The sequence below is a fragment of the Nicotiana tabacum genome, chromosome 6 (genome assembly GCF_000715075.1).
Source record: "Nicotiana tabacum cultivar K326 chromosome 6, ASM71507v2, whole genome shotgun sequence".
Classification (NCBI taxonomy): Eukaryota; Viridiplantae; Streptophyta; class Magnoliopsida; order Solanales; family Solanaceae; genus Nicotiana; species Nicotiana tabacum.
In genome coordinates, this window is record NC_134085.1 from 3,493,928 (window position 1) to 3,513,361 (window position 19,434).

At 38.8% G+C, this 19,434-nt stretch overlaps 1 protein-coding gene across 1 annotated transcript; it reads right to left on the reverse strand.

Moving 5' to 3' along the window:
* Positions 1 to 871: 871 nt before the first annotated feature.
* LOC107831699 (pectinesterase inhibitor 4-like) lies at positions 872 to 1,663 on the reverse strand. The gene has a single exon (XM_016659487.2). It carries the CDS (start codon positions 1,504 to 1,506, stop codon positions 913 to 915), a length of 594 nt encoding a protein of 197 aa, XP_016514973.2. The 5' UTR covers positions 1,507 to 1,663; the 3' UTR covers positions 872 to 912.
* Positions 1,664 to 19,434: the final 17,771 nt, after the last annotated feature.

Sequence of the window (19,434 nt, forward strand, 5' to 3'; positions counted from 1 at the left end):
TTGATTAAGTGGTAAAAATTTATATGCCCGACACATATCTTGAATTTATTTGCTTGGTGTAAACATCATGCGCGAGTATTTTTTTTTAAATTGAAAAAACTTATCTTGTATCGACCCTACTACGAAGGTGTTTGACTTAGCTTATAAGCTGGTCAAATTGGCTTATGAGCGCTTTTTTGGCTTATCTACGCGTTTGGTAAAATTAAAAGTGCTTATAAGTTAAGTGCTTATAAGCCAAAAATAAGCCAAAAGTCATAAGTTGGTCTCCCCCAACTTATCAAATTTCAGCTTATAAGCACTTTAGGTTTGACCAAAATATTTACTATTCTATCCCTAAAATACTTCTTTTTAAAACAAAACTCTTCGTACACCTAGTTCTTCAGCTACTTATTATTAATTTCAGCACTTTTATCCAAACACGTAACTGTTTATTTTTTAAATCAGCTTCAACACTTAGAAGTGCTTTTCAGCACTTTATGCTTATCAGCTACTCTAAATCAGCTAAGCCAAACGGGCTCTACATTACCAGCTTTCATTATCCTGTGCATGGTGCACAAGGCATCCGACAGGACCCGACAAAGGGTTGCACCCTTGAGAATGTGATATAGACAGTCTATCATAACACAAACATTAATGGCTATTTTCACGACTCGAACTCGTGACCTACAGGCCACACGGCGACAAAAGTTGGAGCATAAGTGGTTGAAAATCCGGAGTGTACATAAGGTTCCAATATTTTTTCAAACAACAAAAAAAAAACAAAGAAAAAAGAAGGACCATTCGCGTTAAAACAAAATGAAAAGCCTTTAGCAAGCGTTACTGACTGTTTCCACCGTTCGAACTCGTAATCTATAGGTTACACGGAGATAAATATTGGAGCATAAAACTTCATTTATAAACATATAAATTTTCTCAGTAAAGGTGATTTATAAAAGCCAAAGCATTGCTAGCAAGTTTAGTAACATAAGATATGGTACCACTAATCTTAGTCTTCACAACAGGATTCACTTTCCTATCAGATAAACCATCCAAACAAGAATTTGCATCACTTATAACAGCACTAGCATAAGTCTTAGCATTATCCCATTGAAATTCCTTATCTGTATCATTAAGATGATTCATTGCACCAAGTGTTTCCTTCAACTCATACACTGCATCTTTCAAATCAGTAATGCAGTCTTTAATGGCAGCAGCTTCATATTTTGTAATTCCTTTCTTTTTTCCTAGCTCAGATACCATATCAGAAGCGTTTTTCGCGCCGTCTATGGCTATGTCAAGGGCAGTGTCACACAGTTTTATGGTGTTAGTTTGGATAGAAGATGAATAAGGGATAAGTGTTTTTATGCAAATGGGAGGGTATGTTGAGATTAAGGTGCATTTGGATTCAATGAAGTTGGTGTAGTTTGAATTGGAGTTGGCTTGTGTGTGAGAGATTTTGAATAGAAGAACAAGAATTGGAAAGAGGGTCTTGATCAATTTTCTGGAATTAGAACTGCAACTCTCCATTATTACTATATTTGGAATTGAAATTAATTGGAGAATTAATTGAGACTTTTCAGTGTGTTGGGGTTTCAGAGGAGATGTAAATGAATATATATAGAGAGAGAGCTCAGCTCAATATCAGGTGGATTCTATCTTTTTTCTTTCTTTTGATAATAACGGTGGTACTCGGATGTATTTGTGTGCATTTTGACTATTTTATTTTGGGCGTTTGCTAACTTCCACCAATATATATATTGAGTCATTCTAACCACAGTCAAAGGCGAATACATGATTTAAATTTTATGAGTTGAGTTTGAAATCAATTTTTGTACTTATTTAGTGAATTTTCTAGTCCAAGTTACACTTGACACCCGTCCCTATAACTAGTGGTGAAAAAATGAATAAAAAAATAGTTATTCATTCATATTATCAACTAAAAAATGGATTGGATAATGAAAATTTTAAAAATAGGTCAAAATGATCATATTCAAGAAGCCATTGATAATATGAATATCCATATTATCCGCCTGTTAGCCCATTTTCTATCCATATTAAATATGGGATAGGCCAAATAATTTACTCATTTCTGCATTACCCGTTTTAATCCACTCATATCCGACCCAACATGCTCATTTGCCACACCTACCATCAAGGCTTAGACATAGGAAGACCACTTACCTTTTTAAATTTTTTATTAAAATTTGAACATTGGTATTTTATGATTTTCACTTATTTCATTGATAGCTGGGCCACACCCTTAAATAGTAGTGAATTCAATCTTATACCATAATTGATGATGCATGTATGAACATAGGTCGTCATTCAATAAAATAATTTGGAAGAATTACACAATAGATCACTCCATAAGGTGACCTTGTAGTATTTTAGCCCAGTTACAAGTTTGCAAATGTGTAGCCAAATATCAATAAACTCATATCCGATTTTTTTTTTCTTTTTTTTATTCTCCAGATCTTCCGGCGTGAAAGATCCTTGAGTTTCCATTCTCCTTTTTTCCTCAAGTTTATACATACCTATCCTATCTAAAAAAAAATGTAAAAACAGACGCGGGAAACGTAAAAGCTCTTCTTCTTCAATGCTAATCTTGTTAAATTTTAAATATGATTTTGCGAAAAATTTGGAGTGGGTATTGTTTGAACTTATTAAAAATAGGCTAAGTAGGTTGTATACAATGTTTGAAGTCATTTGATGGAGTTCTGGACTAGTTTTGAACAAGAATTGCAAGTGAAATCATATAAGAAGTTCATCAGAGATGTTTATACATTTTTATACAAAGACGTACATTATGTATATAGTTGTATAAAAGTATATAAATACGTGTAGAAGAAGAAGAATATGTGAGAAATTTACCAAATACATGTAAATAATGTATTATTGTGTATGAGAGTTGTTTATACACTATTATATACTATTTATACAATTTTATACATTATTATACAGATGAATCCTATCAATGGAGCTTCACATGTTCTTCTTCTTTCTTGGGGATCTTCTTAAATTTAACTCAAATCTAGCTTAAATCTACTCCAAATCATTTCAAATTTAAGTTTTGAACTCCTCTTGATGATTCCAATCAATTGGGACAACACTCAATCCAAACAACTAACAAATAAAAAATCGCAATTTCTAAAATCGAAGCTTTGAAACACCTTTAATGGTGACTTCTATTCTCCAAGTTTTTAATCAACCATTGGAATTGAATTATACGTGGAATGAGGATAAGACTGAGATCATGCCAATACCTTCTTTCTAGTTTGGTGATCCAACAACCTATCAAGTGAACCTCTTTAGTGCAAACACAGTTCTTTCCACTCCATTGAAGAAAATGATCTTAATATGACTCCAAAAAACTAATTCTTTTATGTATTATTTTTTCTTCTTCATCCAAATAGTGATTATCAGCTTTGAATCTAGAGGAGCGTTGATGGAGAATAACAATGATAGAGAAAGTTTGGGATGCAAAGTTGGGACACGAGGAGAAGAAGAAAAGAAAAAAGAAAAAAAAATAAAAGGAGTGGGCTAATGGGTGAAAAATAATTTTCACATTATATACAACCTGGGCCATACTGGGTAAGGGCTTCAAACGTGAGTCATTTTTTGATGGGTTATTGAGCCAAGTGATAAGGAGTGTAATTCTCCCAAATAATTTTTTGGGCTTATGCTAATAGTAGGATATGTACTAAATGTGAGATTAAAATAGCACGGGCTAGCCAATTTTCGGACTGGTCATTCAAAAATAGCTAGCATTTGTCAAGTCATTGAAAAATAGCCACTATTTTGCTGCAACAGAGACCGCTCCAGCATAATATACTGGAATTCGGTGCACCTATGTATGAACTTCCAGCATATTATACTGGATCAGTATACTTTGTTGGCTCCAGTATAATATACTGGAGATTTGGCTCCAGTATATTATGCTGGACCGGTATATTATACTGGAACTCCAGTATATTAGACTGGAGTTTCAGTATAATATACTGGAGTATTTTTCCGAATTTTGAACTCCAGTATATTACGCTGGAGTATTTTTCCGAATTTTGAACAATGTTTTCGTTCAGATTTATTTTAAATGAAAAATGGCTAAATTTCGATAACTTTTAAAATTGTGACTATTTTTGAGTGACCACTTGTAAATCTGGCTATTTTTGAATATCTCCCAAATGTGAGTTGTGCATGACAGATATGAACAATATTTCTTGTTGTCATATAGGGCAGCAACCACATGCAGATTCAAGTCACATGAACTAAGTTTAATTATTGATTCATAATTTTACTAAGAAATTCATATATCAAGCAGTTAGATGGGAATATCATATATGCAATGCAACATTGAATCCTGGTCAAAAGAGGAAAGTGAATTCAAGTCATATATATTCCTTAATAATACATCCAACCCCAATGTCTGAAAATAAAATGGAACAGCTCTTGTAAAATCCTGTTATTTTTTATTTTTAGATCCTCTTATTTTTATTTTAAAGTTTGAGGGTTGGAAGATGGGGAATAGTCAACAGGGGAAGGACAGAGGACCCAACGGAAAACGCCTAGTTTTTGTATTTTATAGGCAAAATACATAAGTACCCACCTAATCTATGGCTCAAATCCTCTTTACACACTTTCTGAGGACATATATCATATTACACACGCAACCTTTCTAAAATTGTGCCTAATACACACTACTTTTGCCAGATGACACGCGCGTGTTTAACCAAAAAAATGAGCGCGTCAAACCAATGCATTGTCTACCCAAGTCCTTATATAAGCACACGTGTCTAAATCTTATCTGTCCACTTATTTTTGTTAATTTAATAATTAAATGAAAAGAAAAAGATACTCAAGCCCTTCTTCCCCATTTGGAAACCTTATCATCCCAGAATCTGGCGATAACCGCAGCCTCCTCATCTCCTCCCTCTTGCATTTCCTTTAAGAAGATGTCAGTCATAATTCATAATACCGGCAACAACCTCAAGCAACAAGTCGAGAACTCCATTGCCAGTTCCACTGTCGAGAACTCTACTGCCAGTTCCAAGCAACAAGAAGATGTAACGACCTCAAGCGTGGGTGGAGCTATCAGATCTTTCGGCAAGCTGGTGTTCTTCGTTCAAATCTGGTCTCGTTTGGTTGAAAAAAGGCAAACAACGGCGACCTCCATTTTCCGGCCACTGTTACAGTGGCAAACCCATCGGTAACAATGGTGATTCCACAGCCAACAAAGCAAACAAAACCTAGAAACTACAAAAATGGTGGAAATTCATGTTAATATTTTGTTCTTGTGGGCATTTGTCATGGCTGTTGGAGTTTAGAGGAGGAGGTCAACGGGTATGGGGGGTCAGAAGAAGATGAGAAACGTGGGGGAGGGGGCTTTGTTTCTTTTTTGTTTGTTTTTTTTTTTTGAAATATTATCAATTGATGTAAATTTAGTATCTTTTTTTTCTTGAGTTAGGACACGTGTCACGACCTTATTGGCGCGTGACCTCACACATATTTTGAAAAGTTGATCAAGAAAAAAGTGGTGTGTACTAGCTATACTTTAGAAAAGTTGCGTGTGTAATATGATATATATCCTCAGAAAGTGTGTAAAGGGGATTTGGGCCATAGGTTAGGTGGGTACTTATGTATTTTGCCTATTTTATACTATGGACATATAAATCTAAGTATTTTAAAGAATAATTGAACCATATTTATATTTTATTTTGGAAAATAATTACTTCGACCTTAAAAAACTAAAACTCTATCTCGATATATTTTAATAATCGAAAGAACATTTCACCTGCAATTTTCTTGTTCCCTTTCAAAATGTTTGGTTCTTTGGTTGCAAGATCAAATCCCCTTAACAACAGAAAAATGAAACAATATTTCAAATAGTATTGAAAAACTATTAACAACAAAAATGTAATTTCTGGTACTTTTATGTTAATGTCAAATATGCACTCATTATTTTGAAATTAAATTTTACAAATAGTTAAAGTTCACTAAAAAAAGGCATATGTTTTAAACGTTTATATATATATATATATATATATATATATATATATATATATATATATATATATATATATATTTGTTGAGGGACCACTATTTCCCTTGTCCAATAAGCAGTAGCCATATTGCATTCTGTATCGATGCTACTTAGGACATTTTAGTTTCTAAGTTCAGCCAACTTGGTATATACATTGTCCGAAATTAACTTAACAAACATATTCCACCTTTGTCTTTTAGGAGCGACTGGTTGTGGAGGGCACGAGAAGAGGTAGAGGACGGCCTAAGAAGTATTGAGGAGAAGTGATCAGGCAAGATATGGCGAGGCTTCATATTTCCGAGGACATGACACTTGATAGGAAGTTATGGAGGTCGAGTATTACGGTTGTAGGCTAGGAGGTAGCTGAGTCTTGCGTTACCTTGTACGGTTGTGAGCCTAGTCTGGTAGGGTTTTGTCTGAAATAGCTAGGGGCGTTGCAGTGTCTTACTATTTTCTCTTTTCGGTGCATGACCTATTTACTAGCCATCATTTTTGTTTTGAGTTTTTTCTTCTGCATTTTATGTTCCTATTTTTCCTATGATCTCTGTGGTAAAACTAATATTCTCTCCTTTTTGTTTTTCTTATTATCTTGAACCGAGGGTCTTCCGGAAACAGCCTCTCTACTCCTTTGGGGTAGGGGTAAGGTCTACGTATATACTACCCTCCCCAGACCTCACTTGTGGGATTTTACTGGATCGTTGTTGTTGCCGACAAACTTTATATTTCGATATCCCTTACTTTTTTGCTTTGATTATGAAAAATCTAAAAAAGTTCAATTTGGGTGGGGTGGGGTGTTGTGTGAGTTAAAGCCCATGTGCTTGCCTTAAGAGCAAGGGCCACATGGACATTTTGCAGGGCTATTGCTGCATGCCTACAAGTCAATACCCTCTGGGGTGGCACATGATTGTATGGACTTTTGGGTGCTTCTAACGTGCCGTCCCAAAATACTAGTAGTTGAATATGGCATTTAGGCGATGTTTATGGAAATCATTCTCCTTAAATCAAGGTTAAAACAATCGTATGGCCACTCATTAAAGGTCTTTTACTATAACGCGATATGCAATTCCAGTTTCTTTTTTAGGTCCCACCCGATGTGAGGTGCGTGTTTTGGGGTTCTAATCCAATTATGCATGGAGGATCCTATCCATCTCATAGCAAATATTCATTTCTTAAAGCATGTAAATGCTTCCTTTACTGCAAAACAACTCAAACAAACACTTCTTTCTAAAATAAAATATATCGAGTTTGTAGATTTTAACTTTTACATTGATAATTGTATACGATCGAAATCGTATGCCTTCGATTTATAGACTCGAGGGTCCGTTCTAAGCCCAAGTCTGAGCGAGGTCGAGTTCGAAACCGGTAGACCATACTCGAGCTCGAAGACAGAGTGTAATGCTCGGAGATAGGAATTCGAGGAAAATCAAGGCCAAGTATGCCCGACCCCGAAATAGTACCGTTGTGAAGTTTTAGCAGAATGAGCTAGATTCCTGCCACATCCCCAAGATCATGGCGCAAATTCTGGAATAGGATTATACGATTCCGTACTAGGCGGTTTGACAGCTGTACCAAGAATATTCCTTACTGTAAATAAAAATATTCTTTATTTAGGGTTCCCCTATTATATAAATGAGACCCCAATCATTTGTAACATCATCTAATCATTGAGAAAAGAATATACTCCCTACCTTTTGCCTACTGTTTATCAGAATTGTCCTTTAGCTCTATTGTTCCTACTTTACTTTTCTTGCTTAGTTATTGTTTTGGACCCACTTCGAGGCCACTAAGCTCGAGGTTACTTTTACTGAGTAACATTGAGTTGATTCACTTATTTCGTTCATTTTTACTTCATATTTCTTGATTAGTAATTGGTATTGAACTAAATCATATATCTTTAAAACCACAAATCAAGTTTAATTGTTACTCATATTTTCGAGGTAAACAGTTTGGCGCCCATCATGGGGCTAAAGATAATAGTGATTATTTCTTTACTGATTCTCATTACACATATTGTTTTTACACTTTTTCTTGACAAGATTTTTTGATTCTCAGGCTGAAACATGCCTAGCACACAAAATGCACCTATTCATGACAACGAAGGTCTTGGAGAAAACAGCAGTATAGAGGTCGGTATACCACTAATAAACCCTGAGGAAGTGCCAAATATAGAGTCAGTTGATATCAGTTCGCATAATGCTTTAAACGCGGATTCAGGCACAGACCCCGGAGGGAATGCACGCAGGGAAGCCCGATCTGGTGGCCAAGGAGCACGAGGAATGGGAGATGGGGGCATCAACCTCCAAGTGATATTCGAGATGCTACAAGCTCTTCAGATCGCCATCGCTAATTTTTTCTGGTAGTTCCTCACTGTTTTGACTTTATACTTGAACTCAATCATGTTATATTTCATTGTTTTCGTACTCAGCCATGTTTACTCTGTTTTAACACTTACATGATCTTTTAAATGATATTTTTGGACTGAGAATCATGTTTTACTATTTCTCGAGTGGCTTGTGAGGATTTTGACTGAGTAAGGCCGAGGGCCTATGTTGTGAGGAAACATTTGATACTGATTATGAGGCCGAGGGCTTGAGATATGTACGCCACAAGGTGGCTTGATTGATATGAGGCCGAGGGCCTAGTGATGATGCCACGAGGTGGCTTGATATTGCGCTTGGGCCGTAAGGGCCCCCTCTAGGAGTCTGTACACACCTAGTGAGCGCGGGTACCCATTGTGATGTGAGATTGAGCCCGAGAAGCTGGTATTGTTCTGAGATATTGCCCGAGGGACGGAATTGTTGATATTGTGCCCGACGGGCGAACCTTTATGTGTTTACTTTTCATAATTGACTGTCAATTACCTGTTAAAGTGTTGAAAAAGGCTTTTCATGAGTTAAATTTGAGTTAAAGGATTTCTACCTATCTTTCACTGGTTTTTACTGTTTTTATGGTTTTACTGATTCATTATAGCATGCTTTTGTGCCTTACGTGACTTCCTGCTTTCAGTCTTTATTTATGATTATTACTCACTAAGTTGGAGTACTCACTTTACTCCCTGCACCCCTGTGTACTGATTCAGGCGTATCTGGTCCCACGCCCGAGTGCTGATCATTCTGGCTCAGGTGGATCCGAGGAGTCTCTAGGTAGCTGTTGGCATTCGCAGCCCGGAGCTCTTCCCTATCTTATTCCTTTATGTTCTTAGTTTTTGTATTAAACTCTGTAGTTATATATTTGGAGTATTCCGTTTTGTTAGATGCTCATGACTAGTGACGCCCCGGTATCGGGCTGTGTTTGGGTTGTATTCTGTATATTATACTATCATTTGCTTAAACTTTGGTTTATTTATCCATGTTTAGACTGTTTCTAAATGCTTAACTTTTAATAATTGGAAATGGGAAGTGTCGACTGGCCTTGTCTTCACAAGAGGCACCATCACGACCGGGTTTGGGGTTTAGGGTCGTGACATCGGCTATATTCCTGATTGGGAAGTCGTTGAGATTTCGATTACCAATATCAACCTTTGTAACAATATCCAAAAGGTGAGAGGGAATAATTTTTACTAATTTGTTGGTGTCCGAGGCTCCATCATAGATGAATTTCTTAACAAGATTCCTTCCCCTTGCCAAACATAGATCGTATGATCGATGCCACGGCTGGCCACGAGATCCTAACCTTTCTTGATACCTACTCCGGGTATAATTGATTCAGATGAACATGGTCGATCAGGAAAAGACTTCATTCATTACAAAATTTGGAACTTATTGTTATAACGTAATGCACATCGGGCTAAAGAAAGCAAGAGCTACATACCAACGCCTAGTTAACAAAATGTTCGAAGAGAAAATAGGTAAAACAATAGAAGTTTACATTGATGATATGTTGGTTAAGTCCCTGCGCACAGAGGACCATTTAGTTCATTTATAGGAAATATTTGTAATTTTGAGGAAACACAACATGAACCTTAACCCGAAAAAATGTGCATTCGAAGTTGGCTCGGATAAGTTCCTCGGCTTCATGGTATCAAATCGGGGTATCGAATCAACCCCGATAAGATCAAGGCTATCGAGGATATCACGATTGTGGATAGTGTGAAGGCCGTGCAAAGGCTAACAGGGCGAATAGCTTCCTTGGGTCGATTCATTTCAAGGTCATCGGATCGGAGTCACTAGTTCTTTTCCTTGCTCAAAAAGAAAAAGGATTTCGCATGGACCCCGGAATGTCAGCAAGCCTTAGAAGAATTGAAGCGATATCTATCGAGACCGCCTTTGCTCCACACCCCGAAGATAGATGAAAAACTTTACCTATACCTGGCAATGTCCGAAATAGAGTAAGTAGGGTACTAGTTCGAGAAGAGCAAGGTATGCAATTTCTTGTTTATTACGTAAGTCGAACTCTAGGAGATGCTGAAACTAGGTACCCTTACTTAGAAAAATTATAACTTGCATTGATAAGCGCATCTCGAAAATTAAAACCATATTTTCGATGTCATCCTATATGTGTATTAACCACTTTCCCTCTTCGAAATGTTTTGCATAAGCCTGAGCTATCGGGCCGATTGGCCAAATGGTCCGTCGAACTTAGCGGGTACAATATCGAATATCAACCCCGAATGACCATCAAGTCTCAATTCCTAGCTGACTTCATGGCCGATTTTACGTCGACCCTCGTACCCGAAGTGGAAAAAGAACTCCTACAAAGTTTGGGTACAACATCGGGGGTATAGACCCTCTTCACAGACGGTGCCTCGAATGTGAAGGGGTCCGGGCTTGGCATTGTCTTGAAGCCACCCACGGGTGATACCATTAGACAATCTATCAAAACTCCAATATTAACTAACAATGAGGCCGAGTATGAGGCCATGATTGCAGGTCTCGAGCTAGCTAAAAGCTTGGGAGCAGAAATCATCGAGGCCAAGTACGATTCTCTATTGGTGGTGAACCAAGTAAACAGAAGTTTCGAGGTTCGAGAAGATAGAAGGCAATGATACTTGGATAAGCTACAGGTAACTTTGCACTACTTCAAGGAGTGGACTCTGAATCATGTGCCTCAAAAACTAAATAGCGAGGTCGATGCACTTGCTAATCTGGGATCCTCGGTCGAAGAAGATGACATTGTCCTGGGGACTGTCGTCCAATTATCAAGGTCTATGGTTGAAGAGGGTCATGCCGAGATAAATTTAACAAGTTTAACTTGGGATTGGAGAAATAAGTATATCAACTATTTGAAGAGTGGAAAGCTCCCATCGGACCACAAGGAATCGAGGGCTCTACGAACCAAGGCTACTAGGTTTGCATTAGATGAAGATGGAACATTGTACCGAAGAAAATTCGATGGACCATTAGCGGTATGTTTGGGCCCGGGGACACCGATTATGTTTTTCGAGAAATCCACGAAGGCACTTATGGGAATCACTCCGGTGTTGAGTCTTTGGTTCGCAAAATCATCAGAGCAGGTTACTATTGGGATAGCATGGAAAAAGATACTAAAGAATTTGTCAAAAATGTGATAAGTGCCAACGATTTGCACCGATGATCCATCAGTCCAGAGAACAACTCCATTCGGTCCTATCCCCTTAGCCATTCATGAAATAAGGAATCGATATAGTCGGCCCTCTACTAACGACCCTAGGTAAAGCTAAATTTGTTTTGTTTATGACTGACTATTTTTCTAAATGGGTGGAAGCACAGGCCTTCGAGAAGGTCAGAGAAAAAGAAGTTATTGACTTCATATGGGACCACATCATATGCCGGTTTGGGATACCTGCCGAGATTGTGTGTGACAATGGAAAACAATTCATCGACAACAAGGTGACGGAGTTCCTCGGCGCACATAAAATAAAGAGGATATTATCGACACCATACCACCCAACTAAAAATGGACAGGCCGAGTCAATAAACAAAACCATCATTCAAAACCTAAAGAAAAGGTTAGATGATGCGAAGGGGAAATGGAGAGAAGTTCTACCCGAGGTCCTTTGGGCATATCGAACAACATCGAAGTCTAGCACGGGGGCCACCCCATTTTCATTAGTATATGGCTCTGAGGCCCTCATCCCGATTGAGGTCGGAGAACCCAACTCCAGGTTTGACATGCATCGGAGGAGACAAATCACGAGGCCATGAATGCTAGCCTCGAGCTACTAGACGAAAAATAAGAAGAAGCGCTTGTTCGGATGGCCGCATAGAAGCAAAGGATTGAAAGATACTACAATAGATGAACCAACCTTTGACATTTTGGAATCGGGGACTTAGTTTTACGAAAGGTCACCCTCAATACTCGAGACCAAAATGAAGGGAAACTAGGCCCGAATTAGGAAGGACCGTACCGAGTCCTCGAAGTTGTCGGTAAAGGATCTTACAAACTTAGCACAATGGAAGGTGAACAACTTCCAAACAATTGGAACATATCATTACTCAAATGATACTACTGCTAAGGTATGGCTTTATCCTTTTGTCCATTTGAATTTAAAACTAACTTATTATAGATTTTTGATCGAAGCTATCAAAGGCATGCGATTTCGAAGGCGCCCTCTTTACATGAAGGCCTTAGGTTTTAAAGCATGCGTTGCACTCTTTTTCCCTTAGATCGGATTTTATCCCAAATGGGTTTTACCGGCAAGATTTTTAACGAGGCAACAATTTTGTGCTACCTAAGGAAAACCCAACAGTATCTAAGGCTTCTTTTCAATCAACCTTGAATACTGGGGGGCATCACCCTCGGAGGTTATATTTTTTGAGGAAAATACTCCACGCCTAAGAGGGCCTCGATAGGAGAACTTTGTAATGGGACAAATGGTCATATGAACCGTGTCCATATAGAATAGTCGAGAGCCCCGACAGTAAAACATGTACTCATGTATCAATTGCTTGAAGAAGCATACTGTTTATGCCAAAAACACTTTGTGTTTCAAAGAAGTTTACTATTATACGAGCTCTACACTTATAATCCTACGGGAAACGACTCAAGAGCCAAAATGCAAAAGCACCCCGAATACTCGGGGGCTGTTATCGACAGTCAACACATCCGAATCATCGAAAACTTGGAGTCATAAGATCTCAAAGAGGCGTCCCCTCGAAAAAAGGACAAGGCCAATATACTCGGGGACTAACCTTTCGGACAAGTTCGAAAAGTTATTGGGAAACAAGTCCAAGTGGCATACCTAAAGGCTACGACCATGTTAAAGATTACGGTCATATAAAAAGGCTACGGCCGAAATAATGCGGCTCAGAGATGTCCGACCTCCGCTATAAATTAAAGGCCTTCAAACACTTTGAAAAAATTGGTTAAATCAGGCTATCCTCAGCAAAAGCAAAATATAAAGGGCTTCGATAAATTCAACCCTCGAATAATTTAAAGGTTTCGATAAACATCAGCCCTTGGAAAAACCTCAAGAGGTATTCGATTATATTAACATAAACTAATTACTAATAAGGTTTCGATACATCGAACCTTCGAAAAAATCCAAACGGGTACAAAAAACACATGCTAAGGCACACAAAAAAGTTCACTAAGTCTTTTAGCCGAAAAGAGGAAACAATTATAGCCAATATAGAGGCCGAATCAGCCCAACTCAAAGCCTAAGGGCCAATTTTAAAAAAAGAGTCTAAGGGCCGATATATAAGAGCCTAAGGGCCAGCTTAAAAGAGCTTAAGGGCCAAAAACATATAAGAGTTTGAGACCTTGTTCTCACTCAACTCGGACCCAAGAGTCCCATTGTTCCTAGCTCGCATAAAATTGATTTAAGCTTAGCTCAAGGATTATCTAAAACCTTAAGGGGTATTATATTGATTAATAAAAACCTAAGGGTTTATTATGTTCTGAGTCCAAACCAATGCTCGGACTGATTATTTAAGTTACACAATTAAATTTTTTCACAAATAAAGACAAAATGAGATTCAACATAAAGCCAAAACTAAAATAAAAAGGTCCTTTTAAATTTCCAAAGAGATGCTTGCAAAAAATATTTACAATACCCATGAGGGGTCCTTACACAAAAATAAAATAAAGAAACCTAAAACTACTCCGGGGCCGCATCTTCGGCAGCTACGTCTCCGGGAGTCGTGCCTTCGAGAGCCTCATCTTCGGGGTCTTCTTCTTTGTCTCCCCGACTATCAGAGCCACTGGATTAATCCTCATCAATAGAAAGCAAAGCGACAGCCTCTTCTTCCAAAGCCTTTGCCTTTTCAATATCAGCCGAGAAGTCGAAGCCGCGAGCATGCACCTCTTCGAAGGTGTCTCTCCGGGACTGTCGCCCAGCGTGGTCGAGTGCACATGATAACTTGAATTCAGCCGCAACAGAGATCTCTCTTGCCCAGGTGTTAGCTGCTTCGGCGTAGGCTCGGTACGAAGATGTAATTACCTCAGCGTCAGATTTGGCCTTGGTCAGCTCAACAACGGATTTAGTTTTAAGCTCCTCGATTTCATGGCCTCGAGCTAGGCTCTCCTCCTTCACACTTTGAAACTGGCATTCGAGTAAAGCCAGCTGCTCTCGAAGAGTTTCTTTCTCAAAGGCAAGACTGTCCATGCCTTGCCTCCACCCTAGGATCTCAGCCTCCTTCACCTCAAGCTCCTCCCGAAACTGCTCCACCAACTCGCCCTTCTGCTGAAACTGCGAAATTGAAGTATTAGTCATCAAAACAAACAAGTACACAGCAGACCCTCAAAGGTTATATTACTTTTTCAACGAGCTCGGTCGGTTCTTGACAAACCTTCGTCAATTTAACTCAGAGATCGCTGATCTCCCCCTCTTTCTTAACATAGAGGATTTTAAGACGGTCCCTCTCTTCCGAGATCTTCTTAAGCTCAGCCTCATATCGAGCAAGCTCAGATCGAGACTTGGAGAATGCTTTCTTATGAAGCACGATGGCCTTCACAAAAAGGGATAGGTTAGATTCAGAACAACAAAGATAAAGTACAAATGTGATTTCAAAGGACAAATACTTACTTGTTTGAAGAGCCACCGAGCCTCATCGAAAATGAAAGAAGCATCGGGGTCAGGGCCATCCTCGATCCCAGAAAGACATTCCCGAAAGATATCATGCCCTTCGTGACTCGTCCCCATATTGGGAGTTCCCATGTTCCGAGCATCTCGGATGTTCCCCTCAAAGAACTTAGGGACAAGCGGCGAATCATCCACATTAATTACCCCAAGTGATCCACTCGGGGCGTTCTCTTCTATTTGAAGGGGCTCGGTATCGAGCCCCTCGGTCTCACCCTCCAAATGACCTCCAAAACGAGGTGCTCTTTTGTTGCCCGATGGCTCGGGGACTTTGCTTGAGCTCCCCTCGGAGATTTTTTCGGTTCTAGAATGAACTGAATCTACCACCACCGGTTCGATAGACTTCAAAGCACCATTGCTTCCTCTTTTACGAGCTACCAACAGGCAGTCGGCTTCTTCTTCTTCTTCCTGGTCCCAGAGGCGTTGGGCCGTCTCTAGAGATAAGGCCATAGTATCGGCCTTAGTCTTACAAACCGTGATCTTCTTCGGTTTCGGGGTATTTATAGACAACCCCCTCTTTCTCTTCTTTTCTTTGGGAGGCTTTGGGATCTCTTCTTCACCAGGTGGAGGTAGTCGCATTTCGACAGCGTCTCCAAGGCCTGCATAAAGAAAAAGTAAATATTTCATTGAGAAACACAAGTAAATAAATAAGAGAACTCATCGTGGTTTTTGCCTCCCATCAGTCGTTGGCTAAATCGTGCCAGTAGGGCTCCGCATAAGAAGAAGTAAAGGCCAGTTTGCGGACCCAACCTTCGAGGTCCGAGACCGCTCCAGGAAAACAAGCGACAACTGCACCATTGGAAATGGCTTATATTGAGAAAAAGATAAAATCATATAAAGAGGGAAGAAGGGTATAAAGTTACTATGTATTTACGTTTCATGTTCCATTCCTCGAGGAATGATATCCTCTCAGCAGGAATCAGGTCAGAGGTCCTAACTCGGACAAACCAACTCATCCATCCTCGGTCTTTGTCCTCATCGATGCTGGAGAAAAGAGATTTTGAGGATCGACGTTGCAGTTTTATGAAGCCACCTCAGTAAAGTCGAGGACTCTACAGCTTGATCAGATGGTCGATGGTGAATGGCATCCCCCGGACCTAGCTCGAGAAGAATCTGATCAAATGAACAATTCGCCAGAAAGAAGGGTAGATCTGTCCAAGCGTCACTTGGTATCGTTGGCCGAAGTCGAGAATAACTGGATCTATAGGACCCAAAGCTGGATTTGCGGGGCCCAGCATACATAAGTAGGTGTACACACTTAAGTACCTCGCTTTATGGGTAGTAATGTCCTCTTTTGAGGAAGGAATCACCACATCTTTATCATCCCAGTTGCAATCCTTCTTTACCTGCTCAAACTCATCCTTGGTTATCAAACAGATGTATCGAGACATGGGCTCACATCGGCCGAGTGTCGATAGAAGTTTTTCAATTTTGAAATCGAATGTTATTTCACACGGCAGGGGAATGCACTCATCGATGTGAGGTGGCACTACTGGTTTACTTCTGGATGGCCGAGATGACGAAGAGGATTTTTCTTATTGGGGAACTGTATTGGATGTTTTAGCCATTGTGATTCAAGTAAAGAAGAGAAGGTTGATGATGGGGTAAAGAACAAGTTGAGAGAAGAGTGGTCTCAGAGAAGTTGAAGGAGCTAACAAGATTTGGGAATGAATTGAGAAGTAAAGTTTGCAAAATTGAGAAGTTGGCTTATTTATAGAAGTCACTTAAACGTATTGGGAAAGCCAAAAGGGCGTCCGTCATCCACCTCTAATTAATGACCTAGGAAGTTGTGCAGACACGACCTTTAAATCACTTCAGACGCTGACATCACGAGATTGCATCATGATCTAGACATCAAAGAGATCCAGATTCAAGTCGTTTCTTATCATCTTATTCTAAGAAACGCGGGGACTATCTGTATGCGGTCGAAATCGTATGCCTCTTATTTATAGGCTCGAGGGTCCGTTCTAAGTACAAGTTCGTGCGAGGTCGAGGTCGAGACCGTTGGACCATACTCGAGCTCGAAGACAGAGTGCAATGCTCAGAGATAGGAGTTCGAGGAAAATCAAGGCCAAGTATGCCCGACCTCGAAATAGTACCGTTGTGGATTTGTAGCAGAATGAGCTAGATTCCTGCCACGTCCCCAAGATCATGGCGCAAATCTCGAAATAGGATTGTACAATTCTGTACTAGGTGGTTAGACAGTTGTACCAAGAATATTCCTTACTGTAAATAGAAATATTTCTTATTTAGGGTTCCCCTATTATATAAAGGGGACTCCAATCATTTGTAACATCATCTAATCATTGAGAAAAGAATATACTCCTTACTTATTGCCTACTGTTCATCAAAATTGCCCTTTAGATCTATTGTTCTTACTTTACTTTTCTTGCTTAGTTATTGCTTTAGACCCACCTCGAGGCCACTAAGCTCGAGGCCACTTCTGTTGAGTAACATTGGTTTGATTCACTTAATTCTTTTATTTCTACTTCATATTTCTTGATTAATAATTGGTATTGAACTAAATCACATATTTTTAAAACCACAAATTAAGTATAATAGTTACTCGTATTTTCGAGGTAAACAATAATTTAGATGCCTGGTTTAAGCATTAAAGCAAGTATAGAGACGAATTTAGGAATTGATGGTTATGGGTGCCATTATATTGAACATAAACCTACCACTAGACAGGGAGGTTGACATGAATTAAGGTGTACATTTGGCTGATTCAGTTAGTTTTGAATTAGTTCGGTTCGGTTCGATCTATTTTTCAATTAATCCGGTTCATTTTACAAGTTTTTTGGTACATAATACACGTGATAACCAAACTAAAAATGTCTGATCCTTTCAAGGAAAAAATAACATTAACTCAATAAAAAAATTAAAATATACTGAAATTTTAAAATTTGAGATCTACAAAAGAAAAATAGAAGCATATATACTTTTATAATTCAAATAACTAATAAAAACAGAAATGTATAGAGAGAGAAAATACAAATAAGAAATTAAGAGAAAGAGAAGAAAATATATCAAAAGAAAAATGATTTATAGCATATTGAAATTTCAAAGTTCGAGCTCTAGAAAAGGAAAACAGAAGCAAATTGTCACGACCCAAAATTCAACATGTCGTGATGGCACCTATCATGATACTAGGAAAGCCAACACCTCACACACACCAACATTTTCAAATCCCAAATATATGGAATTAAATTTAATTAAGTAGAATCTGGTAAAACTGGATATAACATCGTAACTCAGTACAAAGTTCTCCCTAAAGATCGGGGTGTCACGGAGTACATGAGCATCTACATAACGACACGGTCTAACCAATAAAATACTATCTAGAAAAGTGGAACAGTACAAACAAGACTAAAAGATATAGGAGGAGAGTCAAGGTCTGTGAATGCCAAGATAGTTACCTCGATAATCTCCAAACTGATGAAATGTCAAGAATCAGCAATCGCCGTGCCCGAAAACACCTGGATCTGCACACAAAGTGTAGGGTGTAGCGTGAGTACAACCAACTCAATAAGTAACAAGTCTAACCTGTGGTCTGAAAGCAGTGACGAGCTCAAACAATACAGTAAATATACAGAGTTTAACAATGTAGAAAGGTAGACATGCTTCTTGGTTCAACAACTAAGTTCAGCACAGGTAAAATAGGCCAAGTGTGACTGATAAGAAGAGTATAACATCTGTATATCTACATGAAAAGGTGAATATTGTATATGATGCAACATAGTGAAATCCCAAGTACTCACACTCTTATAGCACTCAGTTTGTCGTCTTAATTCTCGCTCGCCGTGCTCAGTCACTCACACACACACACACACACACACACACACACACACACACACACACACACACACACACACACACACACACACACACACACACACACATATATATATATATATATATATATATATATATATATATATATATATATATCACTCACAACACGGCACTCAGTCTCACTCAGTCATCAATTTCTCCAGTCTCTCGGGCTCACGACACTCATGCTAAGCAGCCCTAGTCAATGATACGAGATGTGACAATATACAATAACAAAGATTGAGTACCGGCAATTGGAATTAAATAGATAATTCAATAGCAAAGAACGACCATTGTGGGTTCCAATAGTACCGGCATATAGCCTAAACATGATTTCTAACATAAATCATAGCTCAAATGTGCCTCAACACATAGGGTACAACAAAAATAGTTTAGATAAAATAGCAACACAGTTCTAGGGAATTGACTAAATCACAATTTCAATGGTGCACGTCCCCACTCCCGTAACCTAGCATGCGCGTCACCTAAACATAAATCATATAGCACGAAATTCGGAGTGGCATACCCTCAGAACCAAGCTTAGAAGTGTTACTTACCTCAAACTATTTAAATCTCTACTCCAACA